The sequence below is a fragment of the Neofelis nebulosa genome, chromosome 12 (genome assembly GCF_028018385.1).
Source record: "Neofelis nebulosa isolate mNeoNeb1 chromosome 12, mNeoNeb1.pri, whole genome shotgun sequence".
NCBI lineage: Eukaryota > Metazoa > Chordata > Mammalia > Carnivora > Felidae > Neofelis > Neofelis nebulosa.
Genome location: NC_080793.1, coordinates 21,364,663 through 21,386,109, shown reverse-complemented (window position 1 = coordinate 21,386,109; position 21,447 = coordinate 21,364,663). Strand labels below are relative to the sequence as shown.

Genomic DNA, 21,447 nt, shown 5'->3' with positions numbered 1-21,447 from the left:
CGTGAGTTCAAGCCCCGCGTCGGGCTCTGTGCTGACAGCTCAGAGCCTGGAGCCTGTTTCAGATTCTGTGTCTCCCTCTCTCTCTGACCCTCCCCCATTCATGCTCTGTCTCTCTCTGTCTCAAAAAATAAATAAACGTTAAAAAAAAAATTAAAAAAAAAAAAAAAGAATGAGCTAGATTGTAAACTCAGAAGAGCAAGGGCCATGTTTTAACTTCACCCTAATTCTGGTGTATTTAACTGGATAAATGTTGAATTAATAATGGTTTGCACATATTCAGGAAATGGGGGGAGAGAGAGGAATTAGGGGAATGACACAAGCCAAAAAGGCATACAAATGTCAAAGTGCTCAGTTTATTCAGGAAAAGTAAGTAGATCAGTTTCAGTGGAATATTGGCAAAAAGGATTAGTTTGAAATAGGCTGGAAAGTAAGTCAGTAACAGATAGAAAAACCTAAATGCCAGAGAGTGAGCATAAAGTAAGCATACCCACTATCAAAAGTTAGATATGAAGATACTTAGGTTTCTCTTTGCAGACAGTAGGTAGGTAGTTCAGGGGAGTGAAGCCTAAAATGCAATTATAGCTCCAGAAATACATGCAAATAGTACCTGGAGTACAAATACTGGTTTAGTTTTGAGTACTGGTTGTTAACATCATCATCCTCAAATAGCAAGATTCAGATTCCTGTGGAACATCTTCTGTACTTGGTTTGTCTGGAAAGAGAGACTTTTCTTTATTATATTTCTAGAAGGGAGCAACATGCTAGCCTGAGAAATTCCTAGACATGTTCAAACAGTTATTACAGAATTTGTATGTTACTGCAGAGCTCCATGCAATGACCTCCATGTGATTGGTCCTTCCAATTCTTCGTGAGATTTCTATGACCCACAGATTAAGAGGGCATTCAAGTTTCAATTTCAGGTGGTCTGTATATAGTTGAAGAAGTGGCCCATGCATCTTTTTCTAGGCCTAATTGTCCAAGCTAGGCTTCTCTCCTTGGGTGGGCCAAGAAGGAGAAGCATTCAAGAGGAGCTCATTAAATGTCTGCCATTGATTAAGCTGAGAAGGAATTTTGGAGAAGTACTCCATTCAACTGTGTCTCCTACCTTTTCTCAATACTGTTCTATCAACACGATGACAGAAATAGGCACAGATTGAAAAGATCAAAACAACATTTCAGGGTATTTTGTGAGACCTAGTCCAAGCTGGAGTTCTTAGGAAAGGCACAATGTGCTCTGAATGTTCAGAGGGCTTGGCAGGAGACCTTGAAAGATGAGGAGGGTTCGTTGCATTAGAGATTGTAAGGATGGGCGTTCCAGACTGAAGAAACAATGTGAGCAAAGATACCAGACAGAAAAGTGTGGGGTTTGTCCAATTAAAGCTTTGGGCTATTAGACTTGTTCGACTGGAACTCCAAGTATGTGTAGGCAGAAGGGTAGGTTGAGGCCTTCATTTTAGAGATCTGTGATCTCAGAACAAGGAGGTTAGTAGACAAGGGAGAGAGGTTCGTAGGCAGTGGAATTTTTTTAACAAATAAGTAGAGCCATGCCTTAGGTAGATGAATTTGTCATTGGTGTATCACATTAAGATGAACGGGGTAGGGGGTACTGTTAGGAAAACCCATGTTTGTAAGAGAATCGCTGGTGGCAAAACCGGAAGCAGTCTGGGTGAACCTTGTAATATACTTGGGATTAGGAAGGGTGATCAAAACTGTGACATTTAATGGATACCAAATTGTGACATTGGGTAAATAATAAGGCAGATTTAATAAAGACTTAAGTCCTGGGCAGGGAGTGAAGATAGATAATAAGTTCTAGCAAAGGCGCTTCCAGAGCTTTCTAAAATAGCATTGCTTAAGCTCTCAGCACCTCTGGTTCTGAGAAGAGAGATGGTGAGGGACCCCATTACTTCATACCACATACCATTTGTTCAGGTTCCACACCGTGATTCATTGGGTAGATGCGCAGAGTAAAAGTATTTTCGAGTTGATCTTATCTTACAGTTTGGTCTGTTTTCTCTACTGTCCATTGCAAGAGAGTGCCATTTACCCAGGATTAGTGCCCTAGAGATTTTGATTCATATAAAGGATCTGGATTTGGCATTTCACACCACTGGAAGGTCAACAGCGGTATGTCCTCTTCCTTCCGTTTTAAAAACAGGTGTGAGTTTTGTGTACAGTCTCCTTACATTTGTCACCAAACATTTTATAAAAGTATCCGTGAAGGCAGATTAGGCCAGAACATGTAAATATTAGATTCTCCCAAGTGCTTTGTGGTTTCATACTCTAGGCTTCCATGAAATGAATAAGTAGGACTAGATGAATTCATAATCCCCTTCCAACTCTTAAAAAGTTCAACTTTTCCGGGTGGCTCGGTTGGTTAGCTTCCAACTCTTGGTTTCAGCTTGGCTCATAATCTCACAGTTCATGGATTCCAGCCCTATGTCCCGCTCTCTGCCCTTCCCCCACGCATGTGCACATGCTCACTCTCTCTCTCAAAAATAAATAAACAGTAAAAAAAAAAAAAAGTTCAGGTGGCTTGGTTGGTTAAGCATCGGACTTTGGCTCAGGTCATGATCTCGAGGTCCCTGAGGTTAGGACCCGCATAGGGCTCTGGGCTAACAGCACAGAGCCTGCTTTGGATCCTTTGTTTCTCTGTCTCTCTGTCTCTCTCTGTCTCTCTCTCTCTCTCTTTGCCCTTCCCCTGCTTGTGCCTGTGCTCTCTCTCTCTCTCTCAAAAATAAATAAACATTAAAAAAAAAAGAAACAATGTTTAGGTTCAACTTGTCTATGTTACTTCTTTTTTTTTTTTTTTTTATAACGTTTATTTATTTTTGAAACAGAGAGAGACAGAGCATGAACGGGGGAGGGGCAGAGAGAGAGGGAGACACAGAATCGGAAGCAGGCTCCAGGCTCTGAGCCATCAGCCCAGAGCCCGACGCGGGGCTCGAACTCACGGACCGTGAGATCGTGACCTGAGCCGAAGTCGGACGCTCAACCGACTGAGCCACCCAGGCGCCCCTGTGTTACTTCTATATCAACTACATTTTGCTACTTCTTAATGTAGAACTACTGAATAATTTCTAAGCATATCCATCAAATATTATTACATAGCATTTCAGAGTCACTAAAGTGGTAGAGAGGAAATTGAGGTTTGCCCAGTGTGTCATTAACAGATTAAGGAATTGATTTGTCTGTCTTATGTCTAAGTTGCCAGGGAAGAAGTACAGAGAAAAACAATTTATTTCAGCAAGCACTTACTACGGTGTGCAGGATGTTAGGAAATGCAGGAGATTCATGAATAAACAAGACAGGGTCCTCATAGAACTTACAACCCAATAATAAGGATAGGGATAGAAAAGCATTCTATTCTTCTGGAAACTGAACTGAAAAAATATAGAATTAAGTTTTAGCTCTGGGTGAAGTTTGATTAATCATATAATTCAGTGTTTATACAGTTACGGAAAATTAAATATAAAATAAAATAAAAAAAAATAAAATAAAATATAAAATTACTTGCCCAATATAGTGTTTATCACCTGCATTCCTTTCACATTTAAACTTGTTCTCTTGCCTTTATATTTTGTTGCTTACATGGTAATAGCCTGGCTCATTCAGGCTTGCCCACAAGGCTTAGGTGATCTAGAAATGGGACAATGAGTATTTTAAAAATTAAGTTTGTCTTTAGCGTACTTTCTGTTGAAAATGATAGCCCTCTCTGCCAGTAAAGGTTTCCATGTGATCAGTTCCTCCGGGATCTGTCCTGCCCCAGCCAGTTTCTTATCTACCTTGCTGAGCCTGAGCAGCTTAATAAGGTGGACCGGAGATGTGGGAGGATGAAATTTATGATAGAAAAGGGTGACCTTGAACCAGTATCTGGAAACAAAGTGCTCGTCTTGCTTTGATTAGAATCAGATTACAAGTCTTGCTGTCTTTTCTGTGGATGGTTAGAATGAGATAGAATCAGAGTCTGCTATCTTGTGTTTTCTGTGGATAGTTAGAATGAGATTTTCAGGACAGCTGAGTTATCGTCCTTTCTATTAACATAGATATTCTTAGTCTTTTTTATTAACCTAGGAACTTCTCAGTAAAGAGCTACTCTAACTAATTCCTGGCTCCTCTTATTTTTCTAAAAACTTGTCAGTCCACGCCACATTTCTTGTTTGCCTAGATCACTGGCTACTCATAAATGAAGGCTCTTTAAGTTTTAAATGTAATTGTTTGAAGGAGTTTTCCCCTTTATGACTCTGGCAGTTACCTTTGGTGAAGCCCATTAGTCTGATATATGAGTAATTCAGCCACATAGACTCTGCTCTTATTGGGTATGTAAACTGCTTAGTTTGGTTTCTTTCCATGAAAGGCGCTTTCAGGGGATGGTGCAAAGTGGTAGAGCTCACTATGCTAGATGGTGAAGAAAAAGAAAATAATACTGAAATTAGCAAACAATCACTACATGAATTCTTTGCCAGTTCTATCAGATCAGCCTAGCCATTGCCATGAAGAAAAGAAAGTGAGAATTTGTTGTAGGTGATCGCTTGGAGTTATTTTTATTATCAACAAAGGCAAAAAGTTAGAAGGGACAACAGTAGCCTTTGTTTCATTGAAGAATTTTTAAAAGGATAAAAATCTTAAGTATTTTTGTATTGGTAGTAGTCGTGTTAGTGGTGGGTTTTTGGCAGTTATACTCCTGAGTTCTGACCATTGATAAACCTTTAGTCGTAGCAAGTGCCCTGTTGATGAAGTTTTGGGTTGATGGTTGGGTGGTCCAGAGCCTATGGTCAAGAAATAATTCCTGAAGACTTTGGTGCAAAAAGGTGATTTTATTAAAGCATGGGGACAGGACCCATGGTCAGGAAGAGCTGCATTGGGGTTGTGAGAGGTAACTCATTGTATACCCTCAGGTTGGGAGAGGATCAGGGATATAGGAAGTCGCTAAGGAATTTTGGAAGCAAGGTTTCCAGGACCTTGAGGGGCTAGCTGTTGCTAGGTAAACACCATTTATTACCATTTAATAAAACCTCAGTCATGAGACCCTTCGGATGCATATTAAGGGTGGGGGGGGGCGGGCAGGTGTTGGCGTAAACTTGGAGTATGATTGCCAGCATATATCCTGGGGCAGTTGAGATAAAGGAAGTCGACTTATAGGATTTATAGGATCGACTTATAGGACTTATAGGATCGGTGAAGTTGGGACAATGTTAAGCCAAGGTTCTCTTTTGCCCCTAGCAAAGTGTTATCCTTGAGGCAGCTGAGATCCTAGAGGGAGGTCAAGGTCACTCTGCTGGTTCGAGGACTTGTCAATGGCTGTAGGCAATAAGGGAATTTAATTTTTCATTTGCCTTAGTTTCCCAGATTGCCATGGCAAGCACTTAAACCCCTTTCCTTTGTTCTTGGGTAGCTGGGAGTGTCTGAGGAATATCACACATATTCCACCGGCAGGGTGGCGGGGGCATGGGGTGCCAGCCTGTATTTTGCCCTCAGCTTGCTCCAAGCTCCCTTCCCTCATCACTATCATGTCCCATCACCTGTCAGAGTTAATCTGGGGACAGCTCTATGTGTGTGTCTGTGATTTTAGGGACTTTTACTTTTTTTTTCTTATTGACCTGACCTATTTTCTCTCTACCTCTACTGCATAATTTTACTTAACTGTATTTAGTACATTGATGCGGCAGAACTTCGTAAGTTTTTGCCAGTACTGGCTGAGAACCTGTGTAAACCTACGATTTACTCAAGCCTTTTATAAATAAAATTGGTAAAATTCAGTGTCCTCAAGAAGGACACAGGCCAAGGAGAGGCAGCTAAAATATCCAAAGCGTTAGGTGGGTTATGTGGTTATTGTGGTCATACAATTATGACCAATATTTCTGCCAGTCAGTTTGGGGTATCAGAATGAGGCCAGGGCCGAGGGATGAATGGAACAACAATATAGCCTTCAAGGGGAAGGGTCTTCCCCTATGTGTTCATCATTATATTTCCCCCTTCTATTTACTGGGAGCCACTACTTTTTCTCAAAACAACCCTAGTAGGGGTGCCTGGGTGGTGCAGTTGGTTAAGCATCTGGCTCTTATTTTAGCTCAGGTCAGGATTTCACAGTTTGTAAGAACGGGCCCCAAACCTGCTTGGGATTCTCTCTGCCCATCCTCCACTCGCAAGCGCGCATACGCGTGCACTCTCTCTCAAAAATAAGCTTAAAAAACAAAACAAAACTCTAGTATATTGGGCTGGAATGCCATGTGATGGAGGTACACCTAGACCCTATTTTGTTATTGCATTATATCTCTCCTTTACCTCTGCGTCTCCTTAGAGGCCTCCCTCCCCAAAGGACAACATAGTGTGGAATTACAGTCATCAAGGGAATTTTGAAGTTACCTATAGGGGCACTTGAAACAAGGCCAGAGCCATTTCTCAGAATATCTGCTGACCCCGTACAGGTCATCAAAAGGCAGGATTAGTCCAGTTTAACTGGTTGCTTGATCATGAGAACATAGTCCATAAGCATGAATCCCTGTTTATGGTAGCATAGTGTCTGTGACCTTGAATTTTCCCTATCTGTGCTTGCCGAAAGCTTAGAAGTCCTCAATAAAAATAATGACTGCAGAAAGCAGAAGAGCAACTCGATAGATTTGTCTTTGTTTTATGGTTTTACACATCTGAAGAGGAACATGACCTTTATCATTTTAAAAATAAAAACTCTCTTCCTTATTTTCTTTATCAGGAAACACTGTAGGCAGTCTCAAACAATTGTCTAAGGTTCCAGACTATGTCTGAGCTGGAGAAAAGGGACCATGTGGCCGATGTCTGACTACTTCTGTGTAGTCTTTTTGTGGGGTCTGATCTCCATAGTCCCTATGATTATTGTTTCTTATCCATCGTTGTACAGTACCAGGAAAATAAAAAAGAATTTGAGGTTTAGAATAAATCCATTAAAAGGAAAGTCAATGCTAAGACTCAGAATGGGCATCAGAATTTAGCCTTCTTGCCAATTTCCTAACTTCTGTTCATAAACTCACGTTTATTTTGCTGAAGATGCTAGACTTTGCAAAGAATCTGGCCCTCTCGGTGCTTTACAGTGTGCCTGTTTTGAGAGGAATAGAGAAAACTTCTTTTTCGATGATCCTCAGAAGTAGACTGAGAAATAATTAGACCTGAATACAGGGATGTTCTAGAACCTATTTGTATAAATGCTGCACAATACTTACTAAGTGGGGGAAAGGGAAAGACAGAACAAAATACAAAGCTATGTGGCATTCAGCATAGAATGTGCCATCTCATTTTCCACATCTGATAGTATTCAGGGCAATACAAACAAGTTGGCATATAGCTGACTTCAAGTATACAACTGAAGATAAGATAGAAAGTGAATAGTGTAAAGTCTTCTGAGAAATAAACTTCTTATACTCTGTATGAACTAAGTTCTGTAGAAGCTTATGCTTGCTTGCTTGCTTCCTTGATTGATTGGTTGATTGATTGATTGATTGATTGATTTCTGTAGTCAGATCCTAAACCTTTCTCTTGTATTTCCTGAAAGATCCAGGGACTTGTCTATGCTAGAAGGAACTATTTCAAACCAGAGCAATTCTGAACTATACACATGAGTGTCGAGAGCCTCTTTGTGTTCTCGGTTAGGAGACAGGATAAGCAGAAAGGGCCTTGAATGTGGTCTTGGCTAGAATACTTTGTAGGAGAAAAGCAAGCATAATATTTTGGTTTTGTCTTCTCCCACAAAGTTTATCCATTGGATTTTCCTGATCTAATGTCTTTTATCTCCTCATATTCCACGGAATGATAACACTACCACTTGTCAGGCACTCTGCTAGATGCTTTAAGCCTTTTATCTCGTGTCACCCTCCCAGTAGTCCTCCACATTCTACTGGCCAGGAACCAGCTCCAGAGAGGGTGAGTGAGTCTCCCAGGTTGTACAACCAGAGCACCTTCAAAATTCTTTGACTATGTTTCCAGCTGTGTAGTTGAGCTCATCACTCTGTTATCTAAAGTGAAGGTGCTTCTCCAGCACAGGTCCCTCATGAACTCTGTTAGAGAAAACTAGTTGACCTGAATTGCAAAATAAACAGAAGTACTATATTCCTAATTTTTTCATCTAGCTATACACTCAGCTTGGTAAATAAATATTGGAGATGGATTTTATTGTGGGTTGAAAGCTAGGAATACTCAGATTTTTTTTTTCAGTTTTATCCTTGAGTGATATATTCAGATTATTATTTTTTTTGGTTGGTATTCTGTATAAATAATTTGTAAATTTGATGAAGTAGAAGGATAAAGATAAGAAGAGAAGCGAATGATAGAGGTTTTTACAAATCAAGAAATTGCATAAAAGAACTATAGCTACTTTGTAGACCTTGAACCTAGTTCTTGGAGACAGTGAGGTGGAGCTATATTAGAGAAAAAAGTTCTTGGACAGCAGCAAGTAGTTCAAGTTGGCTGTGGAGTTGAGAGAAGCTTGAATAAACCAAAGACAAAAGAGCACAACTCATGATTAAACCATTTTTTTCAGATTACTAGTTGAAACAGCAAATGATATTGCTGTGCCACTGTTCTTTGATTTATTCTCAATTCAGTACCCATTTTTATTCTGGAAGAAGCTGAGCTTGGATCTTCTTAGATTAAAGCTATTGAAAGAAACAGACTTACACTAACCAACTGCCAGTTTACCTCCTGTAAGTAGAATTTCTCTTCTGAAGAGAAGGGGTTAGATGTGTTTGATTTGCTATAGAAGATGAATTATCCAAACACATCGGACACAGCACTGAAAAGTCAAGTAGGAAGAGAAAAGAATATAATTGCTTTTATTTTTTATGCTTTAATAATCAATTTCTAAGATATATATATATATATATATATATATATATATATATATATATATATATATTCCCATGGCATTTTTGCTGGAACAGACTTGTAGCGAGCCCAGGATTGGTTCGAGTTTGTGTCTGCAGTGTATGTATATACATTAATCCACCAGATTTGTACCTTCCTATTCATACGCTATGGGGCAAGCCTTGCATAGGATTCCATTACAAGAAATCTATTGTCCACTCACAATGAAAGAAAATAGATTCTATTTCCTAGTATGTTTGAAAGTGAAATTTATCCTACAAAGATGACATTTAAAACAGGTGCATACTTTGAAAGGCGTTCTTTAGATTTGGACAGATGAATTATCGGGCCAGTGATATGTCTGAAGAGATTTGATGATAGGTCTTCATTGAGCAGGTGTCTCTAACTATAATGAGGTACCTAAACAAGTAGGAACCTGTGGGTCTTAAAATGTTAATGGGAAGAATATGTGAAAGTTCATCAAGGATTTCAGGGGTGCAAATCTTTAGTTTGTGGTGCTAAGATCTTGCTTTTTAAACTGCTCTTTACATGTCTTCTTATGCCCAAAATGAAAAATTAAAACTGTTCGGTTTCCCTGTTTAGCTTTTAGCATTGAGGCTCCTTGGAGAAAGACTGTATGTCTGGTTCATCTCTGTATCTTATTTCCCTCAGTCTTTTACACCGGAAGACACTGCAAATAATCACTGAATCAGTGGCCAGGATTCGGGTTGATAATGTGAAATGAAGTTATCCTTTATGGTTTTCTTTTGTTATAATCACTTTTCAAACTCTTATTGGAAGAGAACAAATTGTGACTTGTACTTGAGTCTCTTTATGAGGATGTGTTCTCAGTCTTTCTGGCTGGCAAAAGTCTTCTCATGCTTGCTTCACTGCACTTGCTCGGCTCAAAAACTATAATCTGTCATCACTCAGATACCAATGCTCTCTCCCTTCTACCATGATTCTTTTATCCGAAAACTGCTGCCCACTTACATTTCTCCCACTACTGAAATTTTCTGGGTGCTGTCGTGTTGATTATTTTTGTGTGTATTCTGTTTTTACTCTGTGCTATAAAAATTTTGTGGACAAAGAGCCTGTTACAAATGTCCTTTATGTCCATGGTATTAATAATACCAGATTGTCAAGCTCTATAATTACGAAATAATATAGTGTCTGGCATGAAAATTACTTAAATTCAGAGTTGAACTTTGATTATCCCTTACTGATACTTTGCCTCATCTTTTGCTGGAAATACAAGCCTGTTTCTTAAGCTTGCTGTCATAGAATCATGAGACGGGAGTTTGAAGAGGGGAAAATAGGTGACTGAATATTTGTGCTTTTAAGTTAGACATACATAACTCCCTGAATCTAAAAAGATTTCCTGGTCTAAGATATGCCTTTTTCCACCTCCTAGTAATGCTGCCATATTACCCTATTTCCTTCACAGCACTAATCACACCATGAAATTGTTCTGTTTACTTTGTCATTTCTCTCTCCATGAGGTACCTTGTCTTATTCACAGAATCACTAGCACTTAGCTCAGAGTTTGGCACATAGTAGGAGCTTGATAAATATTGATTGATTGAATGAGAGGCACACTCAGGCTCAGGAATTTCTAAAGCACGCTTTTCCTCCACAGACTGGAGTTGAGGGACACATAAAGAGAATCCACCAACACCTCACTCTCAGCTTCCCACTCTCTACCCCCACCCCAGCTACAGGAGTTTTTGCTCCTTGGTTTATGTCCCAGGTGGACTTTTGCAGTAAACCAGTAATGTGACAGTAAAGACACAAGGCTGAATATCCAGTCGTCTGGACTTAATTTAATATAGAATATTCAATTTATACCTGTTTTCAGTGTTCTTAGCTCTAATGCTCAGCTAAGATTGAAATTGTATCTTCTGAGCACATTGCTTGCCTAGGGCAGTAATAGACCTTTTCTTCAAGTTTAAATTAGCTGAAGGCTGGTTGTCCTATACGTGAAAATGTATTCTTAATATCTTGATAAAACACAGGCCATCCAATTAGGTGAATTATTTGAAGTACTTTTTTTTTTTTTTAATCTACTGACATTTATGGTTAGAAAGCCTTAGAGAAGTTAAATTTCATTAATGACATCAATCTGTCCATTATACAAATTGTTTCTTGCAACCCAAAGAGACTACTTTTCTTTTTATGTTTAAATTTAGATGTACTTTGAACATACCTATCAAAAGAACAATTCTGCAGAGTAAGGGTTAAGTTTCTGAAACCCTAGGCACAAATCCCTTGTGCACCAGTCCTCAAAGGTAATCTCTATTGGATGAAATCCCACAGAAACAAATAGTTATCAAGAATCAAGATTTTAGGGGCACCTGGGTGGCTCAGTCCGTTAAGCGTCCAACTTCGGCTCAGGTCATGATCTTACAGTTTGAGGGTTCAAGCCCCACATCTGCCTCTGTGCTGACAGCTCAGAGCCTGGAGCCTGCTTCAAATCCTGTCTCCCTCTGTCTCTGCCCCTCCCCCACTCGTTCTCTCTCTCTCTCTCTCTCTCTCTCTCTCTCTTTCAAAATAAACATTTAAAAAATAAGGTGTATAAAAATAACAAAATTTAAAAGATAATCAAGATTTTATATCATGAAGTCAGTATATATAATTCTTTTTCTTTAAAGAATCTTCTGCCGAGTCTCAACTTTTCCTGCAATCGTGGACCATTCCCACCATACGGGCACAAGCCATATGGCTGACAACAGTACAACGGTGCCTCCTCACCACCACCACCACCCGACTACTTCGGCCCACCACTCTCATGGCGGGGGAATGGACGGTATGATGATGGTGAGTACCTCAGGAGAGGCGGCCCTTTTACCCCCACTTGGGTAATAGACTGGCAAGTTATCATCTTTAAAGATCAGTTTACTGATGAGGAAAAGCTGAGACGGACTCAGACAAGACCAGTGATTTGCCCAAGACCACGTGGCAGGTTAATTTCAGAGCCACACCAGAACCAGGATTTCTGGGGCTCTTGTGTATTCCTTCCATTCAAAATTGACCCTTTTCTGAATTAAGTTCTGCTTTGTGTGGAAAAGAGAAAAGGACAGTGCATTTATCACGATGAGCGCTGAATAATGTGTAGAATTGTTGAGTCACTATATTGTGTACCTGAAACTAATATAACACCGTCTGTTGACTACACTGGAATTAAAATTAGAAAGAGAGAGAGAAGTTGGTGGTGGGGACAAGGAAGAATACTTGTAGAGCGTGTCTATGGTGATTGTGCTAAAATGAAGTAGAGAGCCTCCCACTTCAGTGAAGGTTTCTTACAATCCAGAACTGATACTTTCAAATGCTCTAAGCTTCTTTACCTGAAATCTCTAATTGACTTGTTTTGGTTTTCTGGCAGTCTATGACCTTCTACTTTGGCTTTAAGAATGTGGAACTGTTATTTTCTGGTTTGGTGATCAATACAGCTGGAGGTGAGTAAACCTTCATCATCAGGTGGTATTCGAGAATGACACATGAGAGGCAGTGACAAAGAATCTAGAAACCCAGCAGCTTTTTCTGCCATAATTACTGAATGGTTATGGTTATGATACATAATCATCTTCCTATTAACTGCCTAGAAGGTAAGGATACACAATGCTTATTTTGGTCCTACAGTAAACCTTCCTTAAATAACATGTTTTAGAGTTTCTGAAAAATAATTATTTAGATACCAGATAGGAGTCTTTTTGCAATCCATTTCCTTTCATCCTTTTCTAGAGTGCTTCCTTATTTGATAAGTTATTGATCCTGGACGTAAGACTATAGTCAAGGTAAAATGACATAAGGGGGTGCCTGGGTGGCTCAGTCGGTTAAGCATCTGACTTCAGCTCAGGCCATGATCTCACAGTTTGTGGGTTCAAGCCCCACATTGGGCTTTGCGCTGATAGTATGGAGCCTGCTTCAGATTCTCTGTCTGCGTCTCTCTCTCTCTCTCTCTCTCTCTCTCTCTCTCTCTCTCTCTCTCTCCCCCTGCCCCCTCAAAAATAAACATTTAGAAAAATGACATAAGCATTTTGCATAAACCACAAAATAACCCTAGGTAGAAAACTATTGATCCAGTATAGTCCTTCCATTTTATATGGATAGATACATTAAGGGTCAAATGCTGAAATGATTAGCCCTAAATCACATAGCATTAGTATGTCAGAGATAGGACAGGGATCTAGACTTTCTAGACCTCCCTACTCCTGTGCTCTTTCTAGCATACCAAACTGGTCTACATCATTCCTGATTCTTGGCATGGCTCATCTTAGGGTCATTCCTACTTTGCAGATAACTAATACCCATTTCTGTGTGTCTGTAATGTTAAGTGGGTATGCCTTAAATTCAAATTGCTCAAGCTCAATCATCAGTTAAACTGCTTTCATAAGGTATATCTTTGGAGCCACAAAATCAATTTGGAGAAAAGGGGAAGCATTTAGTTCAAGTAGTGTGTTAAATCTGGAGTTTGAGTATATTCGTATGATTATTAACAATGTGAAAGACTTAGAACTAAAATGTTTATTCAAGAAATAGCACTTTATTGGGGTTCCTGGGTGTCTCAGTCAGTTAAGTGCCATCTCTTGATTTTGGCTCAGGTCATGATCTCACAGTTAGTGACTTTGAGCCCCGCGTTGGGCTTTGCACTGTCAGTGCAGAGCCTGCTTGGGATTCTCTCTCTCTGTCCCTCCCCCATTTGTGCGCTCTCTCTCTCTTTCTCTCTCTCTCTGTCTCTCTCTCTCTCTCTCTCTCTCTGTCTTTCTCTCTCTCTCTGTCTTTCTCTCTCTCTCAAAATAAATAAACTTTAGAAGAAAGAAATAGCACTTTGTTTTTAAGTTTTTAAAATTCTAGTTACTTAACGTACAGTCTTATATTAGTTTCAGGTGTACAATACAATGATTCAGCAGTTCCATACAACACCCTGTGCTCATCACAAGTGTATTCCATAATCCCCATCACCTTTTTCACCCATCCCCCCCTCAACCCCCTCCCCTCTAGTAACCATCAGCTTGTTCTCTATAGTTGAGTCTGTTTTCGGGTGCCTGGGTGGCTCAGTTAGTTAAGTATCTGACTTCGGCTCAGCCCCACATCAGCCTCTCTATTGTTAGCACAGAGCTGAGCCCGCTTCAGATCCCCTGTCCTCTTCTCGCTGCCCTCCCCCACGTCCCCTCCCCGCTCCCCCATCTCAAAAATAAATAAACATTAAAAATATTTGTTTTACAATGTGTTTGTTTTTTTTTTAAGTTACTTGATTTATTTTGAGAGCCAGGGGAGAGAGAGAGAACACATGCAAGTGGAGGAGGGGCAGACAAAGACAGAGAGAGAGAGAGAGACAGAGAGAGAGAGAGAATCCCAAGCAGGCTCCACTCGGTGCAGAGTCCAACCAACACGGGGCTTGAACTCATGAACTACGATATCATGACCTGAGTCAAAAGCAAGAGTTAGACACTTAACTTACTGAGCCACCCAGCCACCTGAAGAGTCTGTTTCTGGATTTAGGTCTCTTTTTTTCTCTTTGCTCAAGGAAATAGCACTTTACAATGTTGTCTTATTCCCCTTTTGCGTACTCTATGTTGTGTGGTTCAGCAAATTTATGACATCAAGCAGCCAGACCTAAAGGTTTTTGTTGTTCAGATGATTTTTTTGTATCATAATCAGAAAATGAGTAGGTTCTTCAGTGGAGGCAATGGTTTTCACTAACACCGTCACACCCACCGTCTTTGCTATTCTCTTCTCTCTGCGCAGTAGAGAGGTAACAATGTAATGTGTTCAGACACTGAAAGGAGCCCTTTTTATGTTGTCTCTCTAGCTTGGACAGCACACCGCCTAGTGATTTTGCATGTTTGACCATACCACCATCTTTTCCTTCCCTACTTAGAAATGGCGGGAGCTTTCGTGGCAGTGTTTTTACTAGCAATGTTTTATGAAGGACTCAAGATAGCCCGAGAGAGCCTACTGCGTAAGTCACAAGTCAGCATCCGCTACAATTCCATGCCTGTCCCAGGACCAAATGGAACCATCCTTATGGAGACACACAAAACTGTTGGGTAAGAAGACTGAACCAGATCCAGAGGGAATTTCTGGAGAGCTGGATTAGTTAAGCAGCAAAGCAGCTCTTTTATGAGCAATAGCCCTCTTCTTGAGTTACTGGTGATTCTATATCTACCCAGCTCTAGTCTCATTTGGTTTACAGTGTAAGACTATATAGAAAACCTGTATTCCGTCAAAGAAAGTATTTAGATTACTCCTGGTTTTTCCCCACAGATTGGCAAATGCCTTTCGAGATTTTTGAGTTTTAATAGAAATGTAGGTCTTAAAAACTAAATCGGAGGGGTGCCTGCGTGATTCCATAGGTTAAGCGTCCGACTCTTGATTTCAGCTCAGGTCATGATCTCACGGTCCATGCGTTCACCCTGCATCGGACTCTGCTGATGGTGTGGAGCCTGCCTGAGATTCTGGCCCTCCCTCTGGCTATGCCTCTCCACTACTCATGCATGCCCACGCACTCTCTCTCTCTCTATCTTTGAAAATAAGTTAAAAAAAAAAAAAAACTGAAATAAATTGGAGTCCTTGAAGACTCTTACAGACCAATATGCTGCTTTCCAGCAAGCGCAGTATTATTGAGGCCCAAACATGTTGTGACTTACCTAAGGTGACAGAGCTGGTAAGTGACAGAGGGGATAGCCACGCCTCCTGATCCCTTGTAAATACTTTGTACTATACTACCCAACCCTTGATTCTATTTCTGTTTTTTAGAATGTGAACTTTGCAAAGGTGGAAGGCCTGAAAATGTTCAAATAAGTATGGGAGGGTTCAGGGCTTCTGTTTTGGGATCCATGGTAGAGGTAAGTTAGGGAATTAGTCCTCCTTCCTCTCCTCCTCCTGCGGACATAGAACTGTATCTGGCCGATCCTCATTAACCCGGCAGCCCTATCATGTTTCACTCCAGGGACCGTATACAACATACATACACAAAGAAGCCATGAGTTGCCTGGATGGCTGTGAGGAGTCCGTTCAAGCTGAGCTCGAGACCAGAACTGTCCCCCTTTCTCTTGAGCTGCCCAGACACTGCTCAGGGTCCCTGATTGCTATGTTCCTCTTTGTTTTCCAGGCAACAGATGCTGAGCTTTCCCCACCTCCTGCAGACAGTGCTGCATATCATCCAAGTGGTCATCAGCTACTTCCTCATGCTCATCTTCATGACCTACAACGGGTACCTCTGCATTGCAGTAGCAGCGGGGGCTGGCACAGGATACTTTCTCTTCAGCTGGAAGAAGGCAGTGGTGGTGGACATCACAGAGCATTGCCATTAGCGTTCAACTCCATGGTGCGGCCTTATCGATTGCAGTGGGAAGCAGTTCAAGACTGAAAGACATGATTCCTACTCCAATCTTCCCTTCTTGCTCCTTATTTCCTTTTTCTCTCTCTCTCTCTCTCTCTCTCTCACACACACACACACACACACACACACACACCCCTACTCAACAGAGGCTTAGCTTTTAGTCTCTGAGCTAAGGTGATAACCTCCCTGGGTTTTTTCTAATGATCTGAGATTCCCTCAGAATCTCTCCTCCCTCATCATCTTAGATCCAAGTTACATGTTCTTGTCCAAGCCAGGTAGCTTTCTATTCAAGACTTGATCACCTGCTTCCTTTTTTAGTCCTCTGTTTTTATTTTGTTAACAGACAGTGTGTGAATTTGGTGGGTTTCTCCTGGGTCGGTGATGGAAGGAGATTCTATTCAGCTAGGATCGATGGAAGCTGAGGGAAATTCTGGCCCAACTAAACCCAGAACCCAAACTTAACACTTGAAAGTGAGTTCCAGTCTTTGGATTCGATAAGTGTCAAATACATTGTGCCTTTCACTAGTTGTGATGTGTTGCGTCAGAATCTTTGTAGTGTGTAGAAGGTGGTTTGAGACTAAACACAGGGCTGGGGCGTGCAGAAGTGTGCATTCTTAGGTGGCTGGCTCATGAACTTGTGTTCCTACTTGACATTTTGATTAGAATGAACTTGTCAATCAAAAAAAAAGATGACAATCAATTTGAGAAAACAGAAATAGATATTTTAAAATAAAACCATTGATACTTTGACTTGGTACCTTGGATTGTCACAGCTGAATGAATCAAGACTTTGAATCATTTTCTTTCGTTATTGTTTTCTTATGTTGGCCTCTAAACCAGTGGTTTTCAAACTTGAGCATGCATCAGAATCACCCGAAGGGCTTGTTAGAGCACTAGCTTCTGGGCCTCAACCCAGAGCCCCCAAATTGGCATTTCTAACAAGTTCCCAGGCGATGATTCTGCTGATGGTCAGGGGACCACGCTTTGAAAAATCTCTGTTTTAAAACTAAGGAAGTGTCACCTGGTGCGGTGAGCTACCTGGTATTGGGCACAGGAGTTTGAATTGCTGGTGGTAGGTGATATGTCTAAGCTTAACTCGTGTACTGAATGCTGCTGGTCAATACTTAATCATTCCAGAAACATCTATCCTGCTCCAGCTGTGTGTATGTGTGCCCAAGGGCTATAGCCAAAGTAACTTTTATCAGTATGTATGAAATCACTAGTCTTTATTTTTAAAGGTCTGTGGTTTCTTAGAAGTAGCTTGAAGATTGAGGAAGACCTTTGAGCTGCAGTATAAAATCAGCTAGTCATGGGTCAGAAGGGCAAAAGCCCAGCCCTCTCTTTGGAGAGGTTTAGGGTATGGTCTGCTGATCATCAGATTTTCCTCAGCCCCCAGCATCCATGTCCACACCAAGCAGGTCCTCATCTTCTACATGACCATCTTCGTTCCTCTCTGGGGTTTCATTAGATCACATGTGACCAAAACCTCTTTTTCTCAATGAAGAACCACACTGGGTTTTTATTCTGTTCAGTTGTTAGGTTACACTGCAGTCTCGTTCCCAGTCCAAACTACCTGCATGAAGTGACTCTTCCTGTGCTAGTCTAAATCCTGCCCTCCTTGGTGCTAGACTCCAATCGTGCCTCAGGGCAGAGGAGACAAAACACAACTATTCTGTTGGTCTCTGTTGTGGTTTTGAAGTTTGTACTTTCTCTGTGGGTGCCAGTTAAATATTGGAGAGCAAGGAATGTGTAGTTCCATGGCTTTAAATCAAGAGAGGGTTATCAGCTTCCTGGATCGAGGGTAAAATCTAAGAACGAAGATTTAGAGTTTTGTGCTTTTCTCTCATTCCAACCACTTGTGCTGATATTTAGCAAGAGTGGAGTGAATGACAGGTAGCGACAGAGTCCAACAGGAAGGTGTAAATAGCCTGTTATTATCTCAGAAGCCAAGGAATAATAAAACCATGAGAAAATAAGACTCAATGTTTAATGGTGACCCTGGTGCTCTCTGGAAATCTTGGCATGAGCTGCTATAAAATATCCTTTTCAGAAACAGGACTTTATCAGTAAGGTAAGAAAAATCGAGGCCAGTTAAGACAAAGTGCTGTGAGTTTGAAACTCAACAGAGAAACATCAGTTGGGGATAGGTCTTCAGGTATTCAAGATCGAGTGTCATGTAAAACCTGAATTCCAGCAATTCTTAGATTAGGTTGCCAAAGGAAGAAGCTAGTGAAGGAGAAACAATTGAAACCTTAAATTCCATCTTTCTTGAGCTCTTGGATTGTGTTAATGATCTCATTGACTTTGATTTGTGTATCTCCGTTCATCAGTTTAGTGCCTGACTTCTTTGTTCCTTCTGGATCCAAATTTCTTTTCTTCCTTCCCTGTTCAACATCTCTTAGAAGCCTGTAGCGCCATTTCTTTGGCTTTTCTTTCCCTTTCTGTCTTTTCAGTCTTTAATCCCATGTATCTGGTTTACTAATCTCCTTAGCCCTCCTGATGCAGTGGACATAGCTGTGCAGGGGATCTAGATACCTGTCAGAAGTTGTAAAACCCCTTAAGCACGCGTTGAGGAGAAGTTGTTCTGCCGGAATGTCTATAAAAAGCTGAGTAAAGGGCTGCCTACTAGTACCACCTGCAGAGTCCCAGAATCTTAGGTGCTGTCTCCAGTCTATGTTGGAGGAACACTCAGCCCCTTGTCCACGAACAGGGAGTCCTCTGTGTCCAACAGCAAATGAAAAATTAAGGTTTCTTCACTACTTCTATGGTAGGACTGTCTGGAATTCTATTTCAGACTGAGGCTCTGGGCTTGGGATCTAGCCACAGAGTTTCTTATAAGGAGCTGGAAGGGGAGGGGGCAGGGGTTACATGTTCATGTCCTTTAATTTTGATCCTGCTCTCTCCAGCTGCTTCTCTCAGAAGATACATCTAAAGACACAAAGTCTGCATTTGATATAATGCCTTAATCACTGAGTCTACAATTAATGTTGACCGTTTTAGATTGTAAGCTCCTGGAGAGTAGTATTGCTGTAGTAGGAATGTTTTAACAGTGTCATATGTAAAAGAACAAAATAAATATTTTGATTTTGTGATTCTATGCATGTCTTTCTGCCCAGAGTGACAGTAGAGTAAGTGGTCTTTTTGTTGGCCATTACCATCAATTTTTAAGATGTCAGACTTTTAAGTGTTTTGATCCCTTTACATTTTCGTCCTACTCTCCTTAAAATGACGAGCGAGTACATGCCAGAAGATCTACATGACATTTCTCACAGGAGGCAGGGTCTTCATGAAGCTGCAAATAACTCAGCATACCACGGATTCCTGAATTTAAAAGCTAACCCACCATATCCTAATCTCTTCTTCGGTGTTTATGCTATTGGGCAAGAGGCCCTGAGTTGGGCCTCTAGGATCTTCACGACCAAGGCTTGAAGTGAGCGCTGGCCCTGCCTATCCCTTCAGAAATGCCAGAACGCTGCTGTTATCTGCCATTCCTACTCACTGGCCCCCAGAAAGCATCTCACCATCCAGGACCATCCCTAGTCACCTCCATAGTGTAGTATGAGGAACATGGACTTTGGAGTCCAGCATACCTGGGTTTGAATCTTGGCTCCCCCACTTACCAGAAGTGTGACCTTGGGGCACGTGGGTGGCTCAGGTGGGTAAGCTCCAACTTTGGCCTGGGTCATGATCTCACGGTTCGTGGGTTCGAACCCTGTGTTGGGCTCTGTGCTGACAGCTCAGAGCTTGGAGCCTGCCTCGGATTCTGTGTCTCCCTCTTTCTGCCCCTCCCCTGCTCATACTCTCTCAAAAATAAAATTAAAAAAAAAAAACAGAAGTGTGACCTTAGGCAAGTGATTTTGATAATCCCTAAACTTTAGTGTTCTCATTTATAAAAAGGCAATAATGGTACCATTTTCAACTTGGGAGCAATATGTATAAGCCACCTAGCACTTAATAGGCAACTGGACGATAGTAAGTATATTTTTGATGATTTTTACTCCAGCTTTCAGGAACTGAAAGGTAAGCTCTTCGGGATGAGGTTAATATCTCTTCACGAGCACCTGACCATTTTCTAGAAATGAACACTAGGACCTAAGGAATAACAATTTATGCATGGGGTTTTAGTTGTGTCTAAAAGGATTTATGCTGCAATAAGCCCTTATGTACTCATCTGGTAAATGTCTCCTGTATACATAAAATGGCATGGAAATTTCCTGCGAACTGGAATGGCATCCTCTCACTCTGCCCCTGATAGCCTCACATTGTAGACCCAGCAGGGGGAGACTAGGAGAGCAGTGTAGCCATAAAGTTTTGACATGGGTTCAGAAATCAATATGCTTGGGTTCAAATCTCAGCTTTACCCCTTAATAGCTGAGCATTAGTTTCCCCTTTTGTAAAATTAGGATCTAGTACTCTCACAGGAGTTAAAGATTAAATGAGATAATCTGTATAACGCACTCCATACAGTGTCTTTACATATACAGCCCTGAGTATTGGCTGATTAGGAGGGAAGAAGAAATTAAGGAGGCTCAATGTTTTCATGCTTCTGTGCCTATTCAGGCTGGGAAGTGACAGCTTAAGACAGAAGCTAGTTTCTCTCCCCTCCCCCACCCCGCCTTTTTTTTTTTCTCTTCTATCCTGGCCTTTGCAGGCTTCGAGGTAATGTACTCAATTTCCCTATCTGGAGCCTGACTCTTGCTCTGTCTTTAAGACCATAACAGAATTGCAGGTCTTTTATCAAACTGGAAGTATAAAGGTTTTGAAAGAACAGCTGGAGAAAGAGAACTATATATCCTTTTCTATCACTGCCTCTCCCATGTGTATTTTTTTAATGTTTATTTTTGAGAGAGAGGGTGCATGCACAAGTGGGGGAGGGGCAGAGAGAGGGGGACAGAGGATCTGAAGCGGGCTCTGTGCTGACAGTAGTGAGCTCAATGTGGGGCTTGAAATGAACTGTGAAATCATGACCTGAGCCAAAGTTGGACACTCAACCGACAGCCACCCAGGTGCTCTGCCTCTCCCATAATCTTTTTACCCAGCCTTCAACTACCCCTAGAACTGGGTAAAATCTTGCCAAAGGGTCTCTTCAGAACTGATGATTCCAGGGGCGCCTGGATGGCTCAATTAAGCATCTGACTCTTGATTTCAGATCATGATCTCACAGCTCATGAGTTTGTGCCCCACGTTGGGTTCTGCACTGACAATGAGGACCCTGCTTGGGATTCTCTCCCTCTCAGCCCCTCCCCTGCTCAAGTGTGTGCATGTATGCA

General features: G+C 41.3%; 1 protein-coding gene across 1 annotated transcript in view; it reads left to right on the top strand.

The window, feature by feature from the left end:
* Positions 1–19,274, top strand: part of SLC31A1 (solute carrier family 31 member 1) — a 41,566-nt gene extending 22,292 nt beyond the window's left edge. Inside the window, exons 2-5 of the mRNA XM_058694480.1 lie at positions 11,484–11,649; positions 12,215–12,287; positions 14,714–14,882; positions 15,947–19,274. Coding sequence (XP_058550463.1) covers positions 11,551–11,649; positions 12,215–12,287; positions 14,714–14,882; positions 15,947–16,148 — 543 coding nt within the window. The 5' untranslated portion in view covers positions 11,484–11,550 and the 3' untranslated portion in view covers positions 16,149–19,274. The remainder of the gene's footprint in view (positions 1–11,483; positions 11,650–12,214; positions 12,288–14,713; positions 14,883–15,946) is intronic.
* The last annotated feature ends 2,173 nt before the right edge of the window (positions 19,275–21,447 follow it).